The sequence below is a fragment of the Cheilinus undulatus genome, linkage group 13, assembly GCF_018320785.1.
Source record: "Cheilinus undulatus linkage group 13, ASM1832078v1, whole genome shotgun sequence".
In the NCBI taxonomy this organism is placed as follows: Eukaryota; Metazoa; Chordata; class Actinopteri; order Labriformes; family Labridae; genus Cheilinus; species Cheilinus undulatus.
In genome coordinates this window covers 1,554,816-1,576,250 of record NC_054877.1, presented here as the reverse complement: position 1 = coordinate 1,576,250, position 21,435 = coordinate 1,554,816, and the positions used below count along the sequence as shown (strand labels likewise).

At 42.2% G+C, this 21,435-nt stretch overlaps 2 protein-coding genes across 3 annotated transcripts in view; one reads left to right on the top strand and one right to left on the bottom strand.

Annotated features, from left to right (window-relative positions):
- LOC121520318 (kinesin-associated protein 3-like) overlaps window positions 1-9,731 on the top strand; it is a 50,632-nt gene extending 40,901 nt beyond the window's left edge. The window contains exons 15-20 of the mRNA XM_041803694.1: window positions 1,567-1,692; window positions 2,469-2,567; window positions 6,863-6,948; window positions 7,082-7,235; window positions 8,411-8,495; window positions 9,328-9,731. Coding sequence (XP_041659628.1) covers window positions 1,567-1,692; window positions 2,469-2,567; window positions 6,863-6,948; window positions 7,082-7,235; window positions 8,411-8,495; window positions 9,328-9,430 — 653 coding nt within the window. The 3' untranslated portion in view covers window positions 9,431-9,731. The remainder of the gene's footprint in view (window positions 1-1,566; window positions 1,693-2,468; window positions 2,568-6,862; window positions 6,949-7,081; window positions 7,236-8,410; window positions 8,496-9,327) is intronic.
- On the bottom strand, window positions 8,326-19,184 carry tyw3 (tRNA-yW synthesizing protein 3 homolog (S. cerevisiae)). Of its 2 annotated transcripts, XM_041803697.1 has the most exons (7): window positions 18,922-19,184; window positions 15,022-15,102; window positions 14,833-14,931; window positions 13,487-13,558; window positions 13,222-13,355; window positions 12,858-13,140; window positions 8,326-8,460 (listed from the first exon to the last, which is right to left on the bottom strand). In XM_041803697.1, exons 1-6 carry the CDS (start codon window positions 19,087-19,089, stop codon window positions 12,888-12,890), a joined length of 807 nt encoding a protein of 268 aa, XP_041659631.1. In that variant the 5' UTR covers window positions 19,090-19,184; the 3' UTR covers window positions 8,326-8,460; window positions 12,858-12,887. The 2 variants fall into 2 exon arrangements, with proteins under 2 accessions (XP_041659631.1, XP_041659630.1); XM_041803696.1 differs by lacking the exon at window positions 8,326-8,460 and having other exon boundaries at window positions 12,556-13,140.
- Window positions 19,185-21,435: the final 2,251 nt, after the last annotated feature.

The window sequence follows — 21,435 nt, the reverse complement described above, 5'->3', positions numbered from 1 at the left end:
ATAAAAAGGACATGTTTTATACTCAGGTATCTTGGGGCTACTTCTGTCAGCATCGCCGGGCTTTACACAACGCAATGCATTGTAGGTAGGCTGTTGGTAGACGACGCAGAGTGTTGCATTCTGGGTCTGAAATAGTATGGAAATTTAAAAAAACTTGTGAAACAGGTTGCCCTCTGCCTCTGCGGCTTGCCACAGGCTGGGCCCTTTGGGGGTTGGTTTTGGGCCGCATGTGACCCCCGGGACGCTAATTGAACAGGCCTGCTCTATGGGGTTCAGGGTAGACCAGTTGGCAGGCCAGTCAAAACCCAGTAACACCATGGTCAGTAAACCAGTTTCTGGTAGTTCTGGCTTCACTGTGGGACGGTGCTTAGTCCTACTGAAAAGGGAAACTGGTATCAGAATCAACTCCTGGTATGTGTGGTGGTTCCTGATCGTCTGATTCCAGTCTCAGTCCAGTCCTTGTGAAGCTCCCCTCAGTTCTTGAATCTGTTTGACAATCCTCTGAAGGCTGAGCTCGTCCCTGCTGGTTGGTCTCCTTTTCTTCCACACTTTTCCCTTCAGTCAGCTTTCATAAATGTGCCCTGATCCAGCCTCTGAGAGCAGCCTGAACTTTCAGCAGTGGCCTTCTGTGGCTTACCCTCCTCATGGAGGTGATCATGATCTATAATCATTAATAAAACAGTTTCATTGAATCCAAGAGCAATACGACTTCGCTGCAATGATAAATTAAGGCTGGTCTATTTTAATAGACCACATCAGAGAGTACGGTCTCGCCCTGCCCTCCTTGTTAAGTGTCTCGGGAGGACTTTGGTGAATTGGCGCTATACCAACAATAATTGATTGATGGAATGCGTCAGTGATTGTCTTGTGGATAAAAGTCCAGTCAGCAGTCTTCCCCATGATTGTGGTAGTGTGTCCTGGACCAGAGGAAGAGAATGAAGCCTCAGGAATCCTTTGCACAATGTTCTAATATTTTGTGAAAGTAGATTTTAGATTTGTGTGAGCCGTAATCATCCAGATTAAAACAGAAAAAGTCTTCAAATATTTAACTCTGAGATGAATTAGAGAAATGTGACTTTCTGAAGTAACTCAGGAAAAAAAAGAACTTTTAGTTGATTTTCTATTTTTTTGAGAAACACCTGTAGATGTTCAGTTCTGCCATTTTAAAGGTTTCATCCTTGCTGCTGGTCTGGTTTAAAGTGTTGGCGACTCTAACCTGAGGTTTCCAGTGGTATGGCAGCATTTGGTCTGTTCCTGTAAGTTTTCAGAGAAAGTGCAGAAATAAAACAGAGTCTTTTCATTAATCTCAATGTTATAGCTCTAATATTTCTGAAAGCCTGTGTCACCAGCTGTGGTGTGTTTTATGACATATGGCAAAAGGAGCTGGTAAGTGTAAATCTGTGGGTCAGGTGTTAATTATTTTTGTCCTGTGTCTTCTCTGCGCGGCGGTTCGGCAGGGATGAATGATAACATGCCAACATTTAGCATATAGAAAGCAATGGTGTCCATGTAGAGACTGTTCATTTTATCTTGCATGTTTTTAACAGTCTTTTTTTTTTTTTTCAGGCTCAGCTGAGGACGACCTCATCCTGGAGGTCGTGATAATGATTGGAACCGTTTCCATGGACGATGCCTGTGCTGCTATGTTGGCCAAATCTGGCATCATTCCTGCACTTATTGAGCTTCTTAATGGTAATATACTCACTTTGATTTAAGAGTTTGTGTAACACAGTTGCAGTGCGTAGTAATTGTTTGGACCAATTTTATGATTTTGAGTTTCCTATGTCAATACGCTCTCAGTAGTTGAGCTGAAGTATTATGCCGTGAGTTTGTATGACTTGTAACTTTGATCTATCGCTAAACGTGAATGTTAATGAAAGGAAAAAGACTTTGATGATTGTAGAACATAGGTTTCTTTGACCTGTTGGCTGTATTACTGTGTGAACAGGTACAGTTTATGGAAGGAAGAGCATTTATATCATATCATTTATGAAGCAGTCACCCCAACAGAAGGTTCAGGATGTAGGCTTTATCTGTGAATATTTGTTTTAACTTTGAACTTCCTTCTGACAGCATGGAGCATGAGCAAGCATCAGTGACCAACTTAGCTACATTCAGTAGTTTCCTGTTGAAGCGTCCCACAGCCTTTTACCACAGTGCCCTGTTTCTCAATCTTTCTTTGTTGGATCTTTGTTTGTATAGCCCCAATTCAAGATAGGAGTTACCCCAAGATGCTTTACAAGGGGGGCGGTCTAGACCATACTCTCTAGACCAGTGTTAATCATAAATATTACAGTAGACTATACTCTACTGTAATAGATCGTATACCAACTAGCTCAGTCTCCTGAAGTACTGTGACCTGCAGAGGTGTGCGGCTATAAAGCAGTCATCTACTCTTCCTCTGAAACAGTAAAAGCCTAATCCTGGTGTCAGACTTTTAATTCTGTCCTTTGGTTTGTGGACTGCAGCCCAACAGGAGGATGATGAGTTTGTGTGTCAGATCGTCTACGTCTTCTATCAGATGGTGTTTCACCAAGCCACTCGAGATGTCATCATCAAAGACACACGTATCCTTCTCACAGTGCATCCATCCATCTTCACCTGAGACAGGAAGTCACCTGACTGTCTCCTTTTAAAGGAGCCTACAATGATATGTTACAATGGGGCTGGGCGAGTTACACCTAATATCATGTTTTCATCCTTTATAGTTGAATGGTCATACATGATGTCTTTTTTCTGTAATGGTCTGATGACCAACATATCCAACTGTGACATGATTCTAGCTGTCTGATACCAGGACTACATAACCTGAAGTCTGAGACAGCCAACACTGGGAAAGGTTTTGTTTCTAATGGTCAAAACTGCAGCCAGACACCTGTACACTGTCTAAATGCACAAAAATGAAGCAAACATGTTGGTATATTATCATTTTTAACCCCTTACTCCTTGCCTGTTCCACCCACTTTTTCTAATGCTGGCAACATTAAAACCAGTTAGTGTTCAGGACTTTGCATGCTAGAGGAAAAACTGCCCAGTATTTGGTGTTTAGGACTGTCATACTGAAATAAGAACATGAAACGAATCAATAGATTCATTTAATATTCTAACATTTTATTTAGAATTATCTACACAATGTTAATGACCCATTTAGACTCAACATTACTAATAGATTATCTCCTGGTCAAGTACTGTTAGTGGTCCTTACCAAGGTTGTTATAGTTAACTAAAACTAAACAACTAAAACTAAAATTCAAAAATCGTTTTAGTTAACTGAAACTAAATCAAGCTAAGCTAAGCTAAGCTTTACCAAATAAATGAAAACTAACTAAAACTGTATAGTGCACTTACAAAACTAATTAAAATAATACAAAACTAACTAAAATGAAATAAACAGGAGACAAAAATCTCCTTGGTTTTGGTCTTTGACACAACCATACTGACTGGCACCTACATCAGAGTCTGGGGAGGGTAAAATGGCCTGATCTGATTGGTTAAGACTTCATACAGTGGTAGTTTTATGTCTGGAGTTGTATTCAAACATCATCTTTTTTTTTTTTTTTTTTTTTTAAATTTTATTAGTGAAAAAGTGAAAATACACAGAACAGTAACAAGAAAACAAAACAAACATGCACACATACAAAAAAAGCAAAACCAAAGAGACAAACAAATGAAATCGATTGATCAAGAAAAATAAAAAACAAGTAATCATATATATATATACATAAAAACAAAACAGACATTATTATGGTTTGGTGTTGGATAATCCATGGTGTGTTCAGGTGTCCTGGCTTACATAGTATAAATTACTCAAGTCTTGTAAGTTAAGGGGAATGGGGGATGGTTATAAAGAAGGTATAGTTGTCCTATAAATAAAACAAAATAATAAAAAAAAGGGGATGGGGGGACTAATTAGACTCACAATTATATCAGAAATTGAAGTGATAATATTAATGGTAATAGTAGTACTAAAAAATAACAGTTATTATAATATAATAACAACAATGATAGTAGGCATACAATAATAACAGCACACTTACACACCGCCATACATGTCTCCAATTGCATTTAGTTTTCCTTTTAATCAAACAATATGTAAATTTTTGGGCCAAGAAAGGCCCAAACATACACACAGGCATACTTTTAGATCGTGTCAGTGGTTTAACTGCTGAATGAAAAAAAAAAAAAAAAAAATCTTATTGAGAGATATATAGTAATGATAATCAAGATGGTATTAGATCAGTATTAATAATGTTAATAATAATAATTGTAAAAGTAACATATGGATGGCTATAAAACAGACCAGAAACCTAAAGAGGAAGATTTTAAGAAAGAAGAAAATGGTGGGGCAAAGGGGGGTAGATAAATGAATTAAACAAAAAGGAGAAAAAGTAGAGCAACTGAAGTGGACGGACAGAGAAACTACAGAGTTAAGGTGGTTCAGGTTGGCTTGTGGACATGTACATGGTTTAGTTTTAGTGAGTTTCAACTTTAGATGGATGGTAAATGGGTAATGAATGCATTCCAAGTTTCATTAAAGGCTGATATACTGTTGATTTTTGTGTGCTGTAATTTTTTCTATTGAGATATATTCTGTTAGTAGGTTAGTCCAGTGTTTGATATTGCAGGATTGTTTAGATTTCCAGTTTTGAAAGATTATTTTCTTGGTGATGGTTAGAGAGATGAGTAATGGGTTTCTGTGTTTGGGTGGGATGGTGGTCTGTGATAAGTCCCCCAGCAGGCAGAGCGATGGGGATGCTGGGATTCTGCAGCCCAAGATAGTGGAGAGTTTTTCTGTGACTGATAACCAGAGTGAGTGAACAGGTGGACAGGTCCAAGTGGCGTGCAGATAGTTGTCTATGCTACCCAAAGTGCATTGTGAACAGGTGTCTGAATTAGTTAGTCCCATTTTAAACATTTTCCTTTGGGTGATGTGTGCTCTGTGGATGGTTTTGTATTGTATAAGCTGTAAATTTTTATTAGTGGTCATTGAAAAGATGTTTTGATTTATTTGTATCCAGAAGTCGGGACTGGGAGGGAGTGATAAGTCGTCTTCCCATTTTAAGGTTGGGAGCGTTATAGATGTATCTGACGAAGATATGAGTTTGTAAATTTTTTATATTAATTTTTTTGAGCTTTTGACTGACATAATTCCGTTGATTATCTCGGATGATTGAAGGGTGTTATTGGTTATGTTGATTTTGGATTTAATAATAGATTTTAATTGTTGATAATGGAGGAACTGTTCCCTCCCAATCCCGTACTCCTGGATAAGTGTATTGAATGAGATAAACTGGTTGTTTTGAAATAGGTGATGGAGGTGAGTGATGCCCTTTTGTTGCCATGATGGGAAGTGGACTGGAGTGTTGTGGAGCTGGAAGTCAGGGTTGTGCCATATAGGAGTGTATCTGCATGCTGTTAGTGGTGCTTTGGTGATTTTAAGTGTTTTCCACCAGGCTGTCAGAGTTGTTGAGATGGTGATGTTCTTGTAGAGGTCCAGTTTCTTTATTGATTGTGGTAGAAAGGGGAGGTCAGTAATTGAGGTGGGTTTGCATAGGTGTTTTTCCATTTCTAGCCATTGGTTATTGAGGTTTTGTTGTTGGGTCCATTTGTATAGGTACTGTAACTGGTTTGACAGGAAGTAGTGCAGAAAGTTTGGTGCTTCTAGACCGCCTTGTGATTTTGCATTCTGCAAAGTTGAAAGTGAGATTCTTGGTTGTTTGTTTTTCCAGTAGAATTTGGTGGTTAGTGAGTTGAGGGCTTGGAACCATTTGTCAGTGGGGGTTACGGGGAGCATGGAGAACAGGTAGTTGATCTGGGGTAAAGTTTTCATTTTTACGGTTGCAATACGGCCAATGAGTGAGAGTGGTAGTTTAATCCAACGTTTAAAGTTATCTTCTATATTTTTCAGTAGGGGAGTGTAGTTGAGGTTGAAGAGCTCTGACAGCCTGGAGGAAATGTTGATGCCTAGATATTTAATGTTGCCGGTGTGAAAGGGAAGGGTTGAATCTTGAGCTGCAGAATCCCAGGCATCATTGGACAGTGGTAGGATGGTTGATTTATTCCAGTTTATTGTATAATTTGATACGGTGGAGAACTCAGATATGACTTTGAATGTTTCTTGGATTGATGTGGACGGGTTCTGTAAGTGTAATTATAGATCATCTGTGTACAGGCTTATTTTATGTTCTGACTCATTTTCACTGATTCCTTTTATTCTATTGTTTTGTCTTATTGCTGCTGCTAGGGGCTCGATGAAAAATGCAAATAAGGATGGAGAGAGTGGGCACCCTTGTCTGGTTCCCTGGTATAGTGTGAAGCTTGGTGAGGTGATCCCGTTTGTGGTTATTGTGGCCCTAGGTGAAGTGTAAAGTGTTCTGATCCAGTGGATAAATGACTCTCCCATGCCAAATCTACGGAGGGTGCTGAATAGCAAGGTCCAGTTTACTTTGTCAAATGCTTTTGATGCAATCAAACATCATCTTTAAATAAATAAATGATAAGTGAAGAGTAGCCTGTTTGAATATGTTTTTAAAAATGTATGACGTTCACTCAGCCCCGACATCTACCCGTAAAATAAAACTAATAAAAACTAAACTAAAACAAAGAATTTTTTAAAATAAAAAACCAAAGTAAACTAACAAACCAGCAGTCAAAACTAACTAAAAATAAAAATTAATGAAAAATCCCAATATTATAACCTTGGTTCTTACTATCAGTCTAGGCGTGACGTGTTTTTAAAGTACACATAAACAAAATAGCATATTGTTTTTTCCGTAATCTTGTCTAAAAATATGTCTGTATATCTACAAAACTCTGCCCAGCACTCACCTGTAAAGACGTTCTTCTTTAACCCCCTCTAAAGAGGCTCCTGCCTACCTGATTGATCTCATGCATGACAAGAATGCTGAGATCAGGAAAGTGTGTGACAACACCCTGGATATCATTGCAGTAAGTGAAACACACATTTTGGTAAAACCTCGATCACATCAGTACAGTGGGTCACCATCACTAAGGGATATGTGGACAGCTTCCTGCTTTTGTCTTCAGGTTGCCTCCTAAATTCTTGTTCTTGATCTTTTAGGAGTATGATGAGGAGTGGGGAAGGAAGATTCAGTCAGAGAAGTTTCGTTTCCATAACAACCAGTGGCTGGAGATGGTTGAAAGTCGGCAAGCTGATGAATCTGAACCGTATTTCTATGATAACGACGACAGGACTGACCTGTTTTATAGTGCAGGTACGTCTGATCTCAGACAGATGTTATTTATATTTACATGTTTTTTCTACTGTGGTATTATAAAAGTTTTATCACGACCCCCATGCATGTGCAGAAGAGCCGGCTAAGAGTGCTTGAGCACTAGGTGACCCTAGTTTTTAAATTATTTTATGTAATTAAATGTTATTTTGAAAGGGCAGGCATAAAGGCCTGTATTTTACCACTGTAACTGAACTTAAAGGAGCTGGCAGCTGATTGTTGGTCACATGATAACCTGTCACCTGAGGTCCTCTGTGGCGTGCCGCATGGCGCTGCGGCTCAGAGGGATGATGAGGATTTCTGTACATGATAGGGCATGTCTTATGCTGTCTAAATTAATTCAACACAAAACAAATGTTAACTCTGAAAGTCTCAGGCCCTCTTCACACCCACAACCAAAAATGGCCAACTTAGTTTTACAATTCAAGTACCCTGTTACTAGTTACTTTTTCATAAAAGTAATCTTAAAGAAAAACCCAAATGACCTTTCTCTTCTGTGGCCAAAAAAGGAGGGAAAGAAAACAGAGCTCCATGAAGCATCTGCACTGTTTGTCCTTCTTTCTTCCTGTTGGCACGTTGGCGGTCGCTGCACACAGCTGTCAGTCAGGTGGAATTTGCCCTCCATGCTGGATGAAAGGGTCAGACGGCATCCTGGTGAAACGTCCGTTTAAAAGCCGCTCTGCGATCACGCACAGCTTCTGTTTGCCTCTGTCTAGCTTGTCAGATTGGAGCATGTCAGCGCTGTAAGGGTTTTTACGTCTGTTAGCGGTGTGATCAGTCTGTAGAGATGCAGACGGTGTGCCGTAAACAAGGCTGTAAAATGACAGTGGCCACACACTCAAAGGCTGATGTTTTTACAGACGACTAGAAAAGAGCGGTTAAAAGGTTTTAAATATGGTTATGCAGTTTTCTCAGTCTGTAGTGCAGCAATCTAAAGTGACATTTCAAATTAACACTACCCAACACTGGACACACAACAAAAAGCACCACTCTTCCTTTAAGAATATCCCATTTTTCTTAGAATATTTGACTTAAACATGAGAAAAATGTGAGTTTCTGTCTCATAGTGTGACTGTTTGATGATTGGCTCCATATGAACTATGAACACACTTCTAATCCAGAAAGATGATGAATGGTGTGTGTTTAATCCTCCTCAGATGGAATAACTCCAGGGGACGGTTCAGTCAGCCCAGACTTCTTCAGTGACCTGCAGCCACAAAACGGAGACTCTCAGCATGTAATGTAAGTAACACAACACTAGAAAGCTGAAACAATCCTGACTATATCAGAAATAAAACATCATTAAACAGCTTTAGACAAATATAAATACATAAAATCTGCAGCACAAATCAATCTCAGGTACTACTCCCAGGATTAGTTTCACCTGTGGACTCTGGTCATTCATGAGCTACCCTGACGTTGGTGTCTGCTGCATTCACACAGGATAAGTGAAGTCTGTATGGACTCAAATTTCCAGACATTTATGAATGAAAACATGAAGGTGCTGCAAGGCTGCAGCGATGCAAACAGGGACGTTTAGTTTCTAGAGTGTTGTGCAGATTCTGCAGGTGTTGTTTCCTTCCTGTCTCCTATACAGACTGATAGAGTTTACTATTGACAGCATGTTATGAAGTGTTTTTCCCCTCCCTCTCTATATGTATATTGTATTTTAACATTTTTGATCTGCTGTCCATAACCAATAAAGCAGTGAAATATCTCCAGTAACTCTTATGGAGGTGGTGAAAGTCACCCGTGTGTCTGCAGAGAGATGGTGGAGCATCCCTCCGTTAGTCTGAGAAAGAGATGCTAAATCTGAACCTCTCCTCTTACTTTAACCGTTTTTATCCAGCTGGTGCTGTGAATATTATGTCTGATCATTACTCATCTTTAACAACCCTCCTCACAGACCAGCTGTTGCTGAATGTTGAAGGACAGATCATGAAGTGTTAATGCATGAGATGGACGTAGATTAGCTTTTTTAATATCGGACATTGAAAACAGATCCAGATTTACTGCTCTTAGATAGATTATGACTCATTTCCTTCCTTTATTCCTGTGATTGTCTTTGTCATAGAGACGGCAGTGACGCCTTTGACCAGACCAGTTCCTCACCTGGAAGACCAGCTACGGCCTACGGATTCAGACCTGATGAGCTACCCTTCCATCAGTACTCCTAAAGTTTAACATCTGCTGGCGTCTAAGGCCACTCTCTGCATGCCCCCACCCATGTTAGTGCTAGAACTCCTTATGATAGATCCCACTAGTGTAGGACCCACCTGGCCAACGCGGACAGTCACCCTGCTGCTGGTCCACGCAGTAATCATCCATTCATCATCAGAAGCAGGGATGTAGGAGGATATTAGTGCATGTAAGCCAGTGGTTCTCAACCTTGGGGTTGGGACCCCCTTTGGGGTCACGAAACACTGAGAGGGTCTCCAGATGCCCTAAAAAAACTAAATATTCTTAGAATTAAACTGTTGCCACTTTATACCAATTTTGTCAAAATTTTTACCCCTTTTCATCAGTTTTTCCCACCAATTTTTTACACAAATTTGTCGTGTCACACCTATTTTTGTCAGTTTTAAACTCTTTTCTGCCTGTTTCTGCCACTTCTAAACCATTTCTTGCCACTAAAGTTTAATAATGCCTCTGTTGACCTATTACTGCCACTATTAACCCCATTTTACCACTTCTTACTCCCAATTTTTCCCAATTTAACCAGATTTCACCATTTGATATGCCCAATTTTGGTACTCTAACCAATTTCTGCCAATATCTACCTATTTTTTTCTTTCTCAGTTAACCCTTTTTTGCCAGTTTGTGACAATGTTTCATTCAGTGTCACCAAATTTACACCAATTTTGCAACTTTAAAGCCATTTCAGACACATTTTAACTCCTTTTAACACTATTTATGCCCATTTTTGCCACTTAGACCCATTTTTTGCCATTTTATCTAATTTTTGCCACTGCCAACCCATTTCTGCTACTTTTAAAATCTAACTTCACCTTTTCCAACATTTTTTGCCATTAATAACCCATTTTAGCAATTTTTAAACCACTTTTTTTTTTACAAAAAAAGATTTACATTTTTAAGATGGCCTTTTACTACAGACATGAATAAATAAAGATATTTGTTTCTTTGGTTATTATTCAAGTCAAATATTAAATATGGTTTTCACAGCTTAACTTTACAATGGACCATGGGTGTGCTGACCTCCATGGGCCCCCAGTTTGGCTGGCCACCAGAAAGCTCCCCCCTATATCCCCCCTTATGGACGGCGTTGTCTCCTCATGACTATTCTAGAAAGTTCCTGGCTGTTCAACCACTTTCAGGTCCAGTGGGGGTCCCCGGTCTCTGGCACCTTTATTTTGGGGGTCGCGGGCTGAAAAGGTTGAGAACCACTGATGTAAGCAACCATCCATGGTCTTAAGAAAATACAGGGCTGTTACCGTTTCTTATTAATAGCAGAGGTCAGAGGAGAATACCAGACTGGTTCAAGCTGGTAGAAAGGCAACAATAACTCAAATAACCACATCTATTACCATCAAGGTGTGCAGAAGAGCATCTCTTTATTCACGACGATTCACACGGGTTCACAGGAACTAAAAAAAAAAAGCCAGAATGGAGATCATACCTGAAAAAACCTGGTGTCTTCTAAAAAGAGCTGGGTAGCAAAGTCAAGAATCCCGGCTGCCCCTCTTTTTTCTTATATTATTGTTTTTAGACATTTTACGCATTTATGCTAGAAATTAATTAGATTTGTTTTAAAAATCTGTTTGTATTAAAACCTTCAAAAAGGAATATTTGTGATACTATGTGTGAAGCTTTTTATTTTTAAAAAAGCATTTTTTTTAGTAACTTTGTAAACCTTCAAACTAAGGATTCACTCAAAAGGAAAAATATAAATGTTCATAGAACACGTCGCATTTTTTTTCAGGTAGTTACAACAAAATCATCATATCTTTATCAAAATGAGAGCTTGTGAGCAGAATCCCTTAAAACTGTGAGATAGATGTCTCCTTACATCCCTGGTCATGTGTTAGGTCATGTGATCACGCTGACCTATCAGTCAAACAGATCATCCTCATGCAGTCCGTGTTAATGGTTTCCCTTATAAGTCAGGGTTTCAGACTATCTGTGTTTGTCAGTATAACGAGGTCCAGGATTGCTAATAGATCACAGAATAGTCATGTGATCCAGCATGCATGATCGCCGTTTAAAGTCAGTTCACTGGAGCAGAATGAGTTTCCTGTGTGGAAACCTTTGACTGGCTGTATTATAATTTAACTGTGCACAACTGTAACAGCAGGCTTCAGTCTACCGGGGGGACTTCTTCCTAACTCTGAATCTTCTTAACTTTGTAACTTTGATCAGTTAGACATTACAGGAAGAGAGAGATCAGATCTGGCCCTGAGCTACCTCTGGATTCAGAAAGGTTTACCAATTTAACAACATATCTCTGAGCTCCATGTCTTTGATTTGTGAAATAATAAAACTTTTTTCTAATTCATTATTGTTTGGGCTGAGTGTTTTATCCAAGCCACATGATAAATCCACTTTAAAAGAGGTCAAACAGCAGGTAACCCCGCCCCTGTCGTTATTCTGCAGGTAACCCCGCCCCCGTCGTTATTCTGCAGGTAACCCCGCCCCATGTCGTTATTCTGCAGGTAACCCCGCCCCATGTCGTTATTCTGCAGGTAACCCCGCCCCTGTCGTTATTCTGCAGGTAACCCCACCCCTGAGGTCAAACAGCAGGTAACCACGCCCCTGTCATTATTCTGCAGGTAACCTCGCCCCATGTCGTTATTCTGCAGGTAACCCCGCCCCTGTCGATATTCTGCAGGTAACCCCGCCCCTGTCGTTATTCTGCAGGTTATCCCGCCCCCATCGTTATTCTGCAGGTAACCCCGCCCCTGTCGTTATTCTGCAGATAACCCCGCCCCTGTCGATATTCTGCAGGTAACCCCCACCCCTGAGGTCAAACAGCAGGTAACCCAGCCACTGTCATTATTCTGCAGGTAACCCCGCCCCCGTCGTTATTCTGCAGATAACCCCGCCCCTGTTGTCATTCTGCAGGTAACCCTGCCTCCCGTCGTTATTCTGCAGGTAACCCCGCCCCTGTCGATATTCTGCAGGTAACCCCGCCCCCAACGTTATTCTGCAGATAACCCCACCCCTGTTGTCATTCTGCAGGTAACCCTGCCTCCCGTCGTTATTCTGCAGGTAACCCCGCCCCTGTCGTTATTCTGCAGGTAACCCCCACCCCTGAGGTCAAACAGCAGGTAACCCCGCCCCCGTTGTTATTCTGCAGGTAAACCTGCCCCCGTCGTTATACCACAGGTATCCCGTCATGTCGCGCCTCCATCATTACTCTGCAGGTTTCTCTCTAGAATAAGGGAAGCATAGAGGATCAAACACAGCCATGACACAATAAAATTAGCAGCTTCTTTTCCATTACACACGAAGTTCCCCATCAGTGGTTCTGTGGTTAGGAACTGTAGAATCTGGACCAGGATCTGGACTAGTTTGTTCTCCATGTGGTTCCAGCCTCAGTCATAGATAAATTTGTACCAAAAAGTCATTTAAAGAAAAACTTTTAACCTGAGGGTGATAATAAGAGCAGCCACTGGTTTATGTGAACAGATCCAGACAGTCTTCCAAATCCGGTTCCCTGCTAGACTCATCACCATGGCAACAGTCAGTCTGACAGAAGTGTTCTCTTTTCCGCCTCCGCTTGTAAACCGTTGTTTTCTTCTCTTCCTGCTCCTCTGCCTCACCGCCATGACCATGATCCCGTAGCTCCTTCCAGACTTTAGAATCAGAGATCTGCAGCTTTTTGAGCTGGTCTCTGCTGGACAGGGATGCCTGCAGATTCTGGTAGAACCTTAGGATGACAAATACATAAATAAATCTAATATTTATAAATAATTCCATGTACTGTGAGAGGGCGGATTAGTAAACGGACCTTTGTATCCGTCTAAGGTTCTCCTCCATCTTGTGATTGGCAGTCTTGGTTATGAAATCAACGTAGTCGTGGTCAACCAGGAGCTTCCCTTTACTGCTGAGGGGAACCTCCAGACCATGGGTGCTCCGGACGGCCTGCAGGGGTCCATCAGAGCAAGGGTACAGTTAGCAGGTCATTTTAGGAAAATCAACGAGCTTTGGCCAATAAATGGGAGTAACACTGACTTTGCAGCAGTCATTAAAAATCCGCTGAGCAAACACCTTACCGTGAGGATTTTTCCTGTCTTACTGACAGTGAGCCCAGAGTTCCTGAAGCCCGAGTTAATGGCTACCGAGTGCTGGAAAACAGAAGTTATTAGAGAATATGTTAGCAGTACGCTGATGTACAGTCTCATTAAACCAATGTAAACAGCCAAAAGACATTATTCCAGAATGAAATTAACTACCTGGTCAGGAGAAGTGCACCATGAAGGCTAAACTACTAACCAGACTCAGTGTCATCTGGAAGAACGCCTGCTGATTTAACAGATGCATGACTAAGGCACTCTGTCAGGTCTGCTTTTAAACCTGCTCCTGTACGGAGAATGGATACTGGGACGGTCAGTGAAATAGCCTGATGGAGCTGCAACCAAAGCCTGAGCTAGCGGTGTGTAGAAATGCATCATGGGTGTATTTGAACCCAGGTGATGCAAAGTTTAAGAAACAAAAAAGCAACTCTCCACCGTAGTGAAGGAGACTTTGATGCTCTTATTCTTAGTCTCATTTGAGCCTCTAGTGCAGTGTTACTCAACCCTGCTCAACCAAAGAGCCAAATGCTTGTAAAATGCCTTTGCAAGAGCCACAATCTAAGAGGTGAAAAGTGGCAAACAGTGATGAAAGTGGCTATAAAAACAAGTACAAGGTGGCAAATAATGGTCAAACAGTGGCAAAAAAGTAGCAAACAAGGAGCAACAAGGGGCGAAAAGGGGCAAAGTAGGCATAAAATGGCAAAAAGTGGGTGAAAAGGGGAAAAACAGGGAGAAAAAAATGGCAGAATAGGGCAGTAAGTGGCAAAAATAGGTGAAAGGTTACCAACAAATGAGTTACAGGTGGCAAAAAAAGGCCAAGAAACAGCAAAAACAAGGGAAAAAATGAGTGTAAAAGTGACTAAAATGCGCAACAATGTGGGGAAAATGGTCAAAAAGCAGCAAAAATGTGGCAAAAAATGAGTGTAAAAGTGACTAAAATGGGCAACAATGTGGGGAAAATGGTCAAAAAGCAGCAAAGAGTGGCAAAAATGCTGAAAACAGTGGCATTTAATGGCAAATTGTGGCTCAAATGGGCAAAAAATGGCAAAAAAATGGGAAATTGCAAATAGCAAAGCAGGGTTAAAAGAGACAAAAAACTTGTGGCAAAAATGGGATAGAAGTAGTAAAAATGGGCAAAAAGAGAAGGCAAAAGTGGGCTTAAAGCAGTAAAAATGGATTCAAAGTAGCAAGAAAAAAAAACAAAAAAATTGCAAATAAGGATGGACATGTACAAACAAAAATAAAGGTTAAAATCTAAAGCCAACTGTGTTAATGAGGGGATTCACACAGATTAATGAGACATGTAATGGATAATTTGTTCTCACCAGCAGCTGTGCATCCTCCAGCTGTCTACACTGAACATGGAGAACAAAGGGCTCGAACTTCAACACAGCATCTGCACTGGACCTGGCCAGAGCGGACATCTAGACACAAAAATAACCGAATTATTCAAAGCAGATGTCAAGTTTCTTCTTCAGGTAGATGAGTGTGACAGGAGTGGTGTTATACATCACCAGGTCATCAGGTGTGCATTTCAGATGTGAGACGAACAGCCAAACACAATTTTGCTTCTGGACATCTCTGCTGTCAGACACCTGCAGGGGAAGAGACGAGGCAGAGTCAGTCCACGTTTCTTCTTTTTACATTTCCAGACCCTAAACAGTCTGCTTGAGTGTGCCTGGAGGACAAAGAGATGGTTTTCAAACTGATGCCAAATTAACAGAATCATGCCAAAAGAGAAAACCTGCAGCTATGAGACAGTGTCTGCCTGAAGCTGTGAGATGTTTAAAACGTATGAACTCTACAGTCTGGCTGTTGTCGGGTTCTGGATCTGGTTCTGGTTCTGGTTCCTGCCAACCCTGAGCATCAGACATTTCACTGATTGTCTGAAACTCCAAACCACATAACTGACAGTCAAGTATGTTTCAGGTTTGCCCTGCTTCCACGTTCTGTGATCAGTGTAAATAAAATCAACATTTAAAAACTGCATTTTGTATTTACTTGAGTTGTCTTTGGGAGGTATTAAAATTGATTTGGACCATTTAAGTGTGATAAATATGCAAAAAACTCTAGGATCAGAATGGGGGAAATACTTTTTTCACTGTAGAACTGGGAAAGGTTGAATTGAGTTGAATGAAAACCAAAGTTCCAGAGTGTAAATGCCTCCTCCTTTCTGAAAAGAACAGTCTCTCTTCTGTCTCTGCCAATGCCAAACAGCTTTTTTGCTGTTGCTATTGACTCTTGTTTTGAGCTTCTGGTACCCCCAAGTGCTGCCAATCCGGTGCCTGATTGGCAGCACCTGTGAGCATGGGCCCTGCTAGTGGTCAGTAGATGCCTGCTCCAAGAATCAGCATGTCACATTTGACTGATCTGGATAGGACCCGTGCGATAGGGCAACTTCAAGCTGGTGTTCCACAAAACCAAGCTGCAGCATTGTTTGGAGTGAACCCTAGTACCATCTCCAAACTGAAGGCCAAGTTCCATATAACAGGGAATGTCAGAGACAGGATGCGAAGTGGGCGTCCCAAGAAGACAATATCCCAAGAAGACCTTTTTTCCACCCTGTCAGCACTGAGGTACCGTAGGCTGTCTTCTACAGATTTGCAGGCAAGGTTTACAGGACGATATGGCTGACGGCTCTCTGCCCAGACAATCCAGAACAGACTGCACGTAGCCAATCTCCAGTCTCATAGGACTGCCAGGAGGCCTGACATTAATTCCCCTAACCATCAGGCCTGTTTGCACTGATGTCGGCAACACGTGCACTGGAACCTGAACATGTGGAGGAACGTTATGTTCAGCGATGAGTCCAGATTCTGCCTACAGCAGTTGGATCGAAGGGTCAAAGTGTGGAGAAGACGCGGAGAATGCTGTGCTGATTGCTGCTCTTAAAGAGTAATATCTTTAGGTGGAGGCAGTGTGATGGTGTGGGGCGGCATTTCCCTCACTGGAAAAACAAGGCTTGTCATCATTGGAGGAAACCTCAATGCAGAGAGATATGGAGATGAGATTCTGCAACCAGTGGCAATCCCATATCTCCACAGTCTGGGACTGAACTCTTTCCTCCAGGATGAGGAAGCTGGCCCCCACAGAGCAGGGTTTATCAGAGACTACCTCCAGAATCTGGGAGTGGAGAGGTTGGAATGACCTGCCAGCAGTCCTGACCTCAACCCCATTGAACACCTGTGGATCAGCTTGGGCGTGCTGTTGGTGCCAGAGTGACCAACCTGACCACGTTGGCTGACTAGAACCAAATGCTGGTGGAAGAATGGGATGCCATCCAACAGCAGTGTGTGACAAGGCTGGTGAGAAGCAAGAGGAGGAGGAGTCAGGCTGGTGACCAGCATGAGGAGGAGGAGCCAGGCTGGTGACCAGTATGAGGAGGAGGAGCCAGGCTGGTGAAGAGCATGAGGAGGAGGAGTCAGGCTGGTGACCAGCATGAGGAGGAGGAGCCAGGCTGGAGACCAGCATGAGGAGGAGGAGCCAGGCCAGTGACCAGCATGAGGAGGAGGAGCCAGGCCGGTGACCAGCATGAGGAGGAGGAGCCAGGCTGGTGAAGAGCATGAGGAGGAGGAGCCAGGCTGGTGACAAGCATGAGGAGGAGGAGCCAGGCTGGTGACCAGCATGAGGAGGAGGAGCCAGGCTGGTGAAGAGCATGAGGAGGAGGAGTCAGGCTGGAGACCAGCATGAGGAGGAGGAGCCAGGCTGGAGACCAGCATGAGGAGGAGGAGCCAGGCTGGAGACCAGCATGAGGAGGAGGAGCCAGGCCGGTGACCAGCATGAGGAGGAGGAGCCAGGCCAGTGACCAGCATGAGGAGGAGGAGCCAGGCTGGTGACCAGCATGAGGAGGAGGAGCCAGGCCAGTGACCAGCATGAGGAGGAGGAGCCAGGCTGGTGAAGAGCATGAGGAGGAGGAGCCAGGCTGGAGACCAGCATTGAGGAAGAGGAGCCAGGCTGGAGACCAGCATGAGGAGGAGGAGCCAGGCTGGTGAAGAGCATGAGGAGGAGGAGCCAGGCTGGAGACCAGCATTGAGGAAGAGGAGCCAGGCTGGAGACCAGCATGAGGAGGAGGAGCCAGGCTGGTGAAGAGCATGAGGAAGAGGAGCCAGGCTGGAGACCAGCATGAGGAGGAGGAGCCAGGCTGGAGACCAGCATGAGGAGGAGGAGCCAGGCTGGTGAAGAGCATGAGGAAGAGGAGCCAGGCTGGTGATCAGCATGAGGAGGAGGAGCCAGGCTGGTGATCAGCATGAGGAGGAGGAGCCAGGCTGGTGAAGAGCATGAGGAAGAGGAGCCAGGCTGCTGACCAGCATGAGAATGTCTTGTTTCTTCAAACTTCAATCATCCAATCCACCAAACACCAAACAAGAGTCAACAGCAGAATCAGCTATTTGGCATTTGCAGAGATGATTTGGAAAATTTTTCATGGGCGCAACCCACATACTCAGCTCTGCTGCTCATCCCACAAATGCATGTTCCTTACAGATGTGGCTCCATTTAAAAGGGAAGAAGATTTATTACCAAGAAGCATTATTACAACAAAGAAATAATCTACAAACACAAATTTCACTACTTTTTGTGCTAAGTTTATATATATATATATATATATATATTTTCAAGATTGCAGTCTTCCTAAACCTCCTGACGTTCCTGTCTGTTGGGCCACAAATTCTCATCCACATCACTACGAAGTTCTTCTCACGGATGCAGCATGGAAAGAACCTTTCAGAGTGTCTTATCCAGCCTCTGCAGGTCTCTGCTGTGATGTCATCACACGCTGCATCCATGGCAGCCAGAAGGGTCATCTGTGTATGTGGATGGCGATCATATACTTTCATCTCCATGCTGAGAAAATTCCTCAATCATCCAATTCTCCTCAGTCAAATTCCTCGATCATTGGTTGATCTAATGCTTCACACATTTCCCTTCGTTAGAGAAAGCCAAGATTCACCTGGGAGCAATTTACCAATTCAGGACAGATTTAGGAAAAAGAGTCTAATGGAAATGTAGAGAAATGTTATGACAACATGTTCAACCATTTTGCATGTAAAGACTTATACGATGAACTAAAGCCTAAATGTTGTGGGGGGTGAGACTATTCAGCAGAAACCCATTATAATACATTTTGATCAACATGACAGAAGCAACTGATAATGTAGGAAACAGCAGAGAACTGTAGAGAACCATTTGCATGGATGTACCAAAGCATTTGCAGCTTGATCAAAGAAATGAGAAACTGCTTTATGATGTGCACAAGAGACACAATGATGTGAAGACTGAACAAGTAGTTCTGACAATTTCAATTCTGATCTGAGAAATGAACCAAAGCCACTGAGAAAAACTGTGACAATCAGGTAAATATAGGTAAATGTAACTCGGTAACTCGGACTTGGTTCTATGCAGGGACCTGGTCTTACTGCGTCTATGAGGATGATCCTCCCGGAGCAGGAGCTGGTAGTGAAGAACTCCTCGCAGCTGTTGAGCAGAGTCACCACATCTTCAACTCCTTCATCCACGCTGGATTTCTTACTGAGGTCCAGTTTTCTCAGACACTGGTTCTTCCACTGGCTGAAGCTCTTCTCCATGTCTGACTCCTCATCAGGGGGTCCACCTCACCGGGAATCTTCTTTAGAGTTTACGGCGACCAAAACCTTCAAACCGTCATTTACTCGGTACAGGACTGAACACTTCCGGGTTCCTCTTCTTCTAATAGCGTCCCTGTCGTGTCGTGCTGCCTCCTACAGTCTAGGAGGATAGCTCACATCTGAGGACAGAGTCCGGTTTAGGCTGTAGAGTTTGACACTAGCGCCATCTACTGGTGAGATGATAATTACACGTGCCCAAAGATAACACTCATTTTGACCTGTTGCTCTGGAATCCACTGACAAACTTAAAGAAAATTATGTTTCCCTTTATGACGAGAAATCAGGACGTTTATTTTGAAATCTGAGCAGCAGAGTAACAACATCAGACTGGCATTTAAACACATGTGTGTTTTAACATGAATGTAGGGAGGATGCTGAAGGCTGTTACCCTCAGACGCTCCAGTGTGGCGTTCACAGTACACACACTCTAAAGTGAGTTTTAACATGAATGTAGGGAGGATGCTGAAGGCTGTTACCCTCAGACGCTCCAGTGTGGCGTTCACAGTACACACACTCTAAAGTGAGTTTTAACATGAATGTAGGGAGGATGCTGAAGGCTGTTACCCTCAGACGCTCCAGTGTGGCGTTCACACTCTAAAGTGTGTTTTCATGTCTGATGGTCGTCTTTTGTTTGTCAGCTGTTTCCACCAAGTTCTAGATACTTCTAATGTCTGCAGCCTTATGCAACAACAAAAACCCCTCCATAGTTGATGTTGATGCAGTGACCTTTGAACTCCAGTATCGTATCAGTTCACTCTCAGTGTGCAGGTTTGTGCCAAATCTTTCAGAACACAGAGCGAAATAGTCTTTTATCCCTTTATGTTGTGTTTTTGTTTAATACATGGTCCAAATCCAGCCCACAAGGTCACATCCTATTTCTGTTTTCACCGGCCCCTCAGTCTGAGGTCTGCAGATGTCAAGAATAAAAATGTGAACTTATCTGTGATGAAAAAGTAAACAGTAAAAATATTTAGATAAGAAGTCAGGAATGGGGGTAATGAAATTCATTTGTGTTTTAATTTCATATTTTTTATTCAGGATCTCACAATCAGGACTCAAACTTAAGATGTTGACTTTTATTTCACACTTTGAGCATTTCAACTGTATGTTTAAACTTCTTAAATAATATTTAGAGCTTTAAGATTCATAATTCTATTTTCTGAGTCATATTTTGACATTTTTAACCAAGTATTTTGTATTTCATCTCATATTTTAAACTCCTAACTTTGACTTCATATCTCATAGTTTGACCTTTCAGACTCACAGTTTAAAATGTTGAATCATATTTTGACTTTTAGTTTCATGATGACAAATTTAATTTCATATTTTGACCTTTTAAACTCATGATTTTGACTTTCTTTCTAACATATTTGCCTTTAAAAACATTTTTTTAAATTTCAGTTTCATGTTTTGACCTTTTTGGACTTTTCTCAGATTGTGAGCCTTTAAACTTTTCTTTTTAACTTTTTAAATGTCAAAATCATTTATCATCAGTGATCAGTTTTTATTTCATATTTTATTAGTGGTGAAATGAGGTTGACAGTTTCTGGTTTAAAGGTGACCCTGTTAGGCCCTCAGGCTAGACCTGAATCCAGAATCCGGCCCCTGCTGGGACTGAGTCTGATCCCCCTGGTTTAAAATGTCAGGTTTGAATCTCCGTGGTTGAGTGGCTCAGTGATTTTCTGTGTTAATCAGGGCTGACTGGTAGTTGGTTTTGTCCAGACAGATTTATTTCCTGGTCCACCGTAGAAACCGTCCTCTTCTGGTCTACAGAGCACCATATTGCAGCCTGTGGCCAAAGGCAGCAACATGGAGCCGTGTTCTGTGTCTGCGTGTCCTCAGGGCTGCATGTCCCACATACCACCGCAACCCGTATGCCTGGGTTGAGACGGGACGCTCACATGTACCCATGAGCCACCAGAGAAGAAAATAGGTTTTGAGCACACCCATGGGTGGCTCGGTTGTTTCCTGAGGCTACATTCAGAAACAACAGTTTCCCCCTAGAAAATCTCCTGAACGCTGCCTGATCCTGCAGAGGCAAACAGGGTTTGAAAGGTTTCATCCTCAGCATCATCTAAAACAGGGATTCTCAACCTTGGGGTCAGGACCCCACTGGGGATCATGAGACACTGAGAGGGGGTTCATCAGATGCCTTAAAAACAACTAAGAATATTTTTTTAATTACACTGTTGCCACTTTACACCAATTTGACCAAATGTTAACACTTTTTCATCTCTTTTTAACACAAATTTTGTCAATTTTAGCACGTTTTTGCCACTTAAAACC

Excerpts from the sequence above, each read along its gene's own strand:
- tyw3 (XM_041803697.1), bottom strand. The coding sequence starts at position 19,089 with ATGGAGAAGAGCTTCAGCCAGTGGAAGAACCAGTGTCTGAGAAAACTG. Across the intron at positions 15,103-18,921 it reads GGATCATCCTCATAGACGCA|GTGTCTGACAGCAGAGATGT; the intron begins GTAAGACCAGGT and ends CTTCCCCTGCAG. Across the intron at positions 13,356-13,486 it reads AGACAGGAAAAATCCTCACG|GCCGTCCGGAGCACCCATGG; the intron begins GTAAGGTGTTTG and ends GGACCCCTGCAG.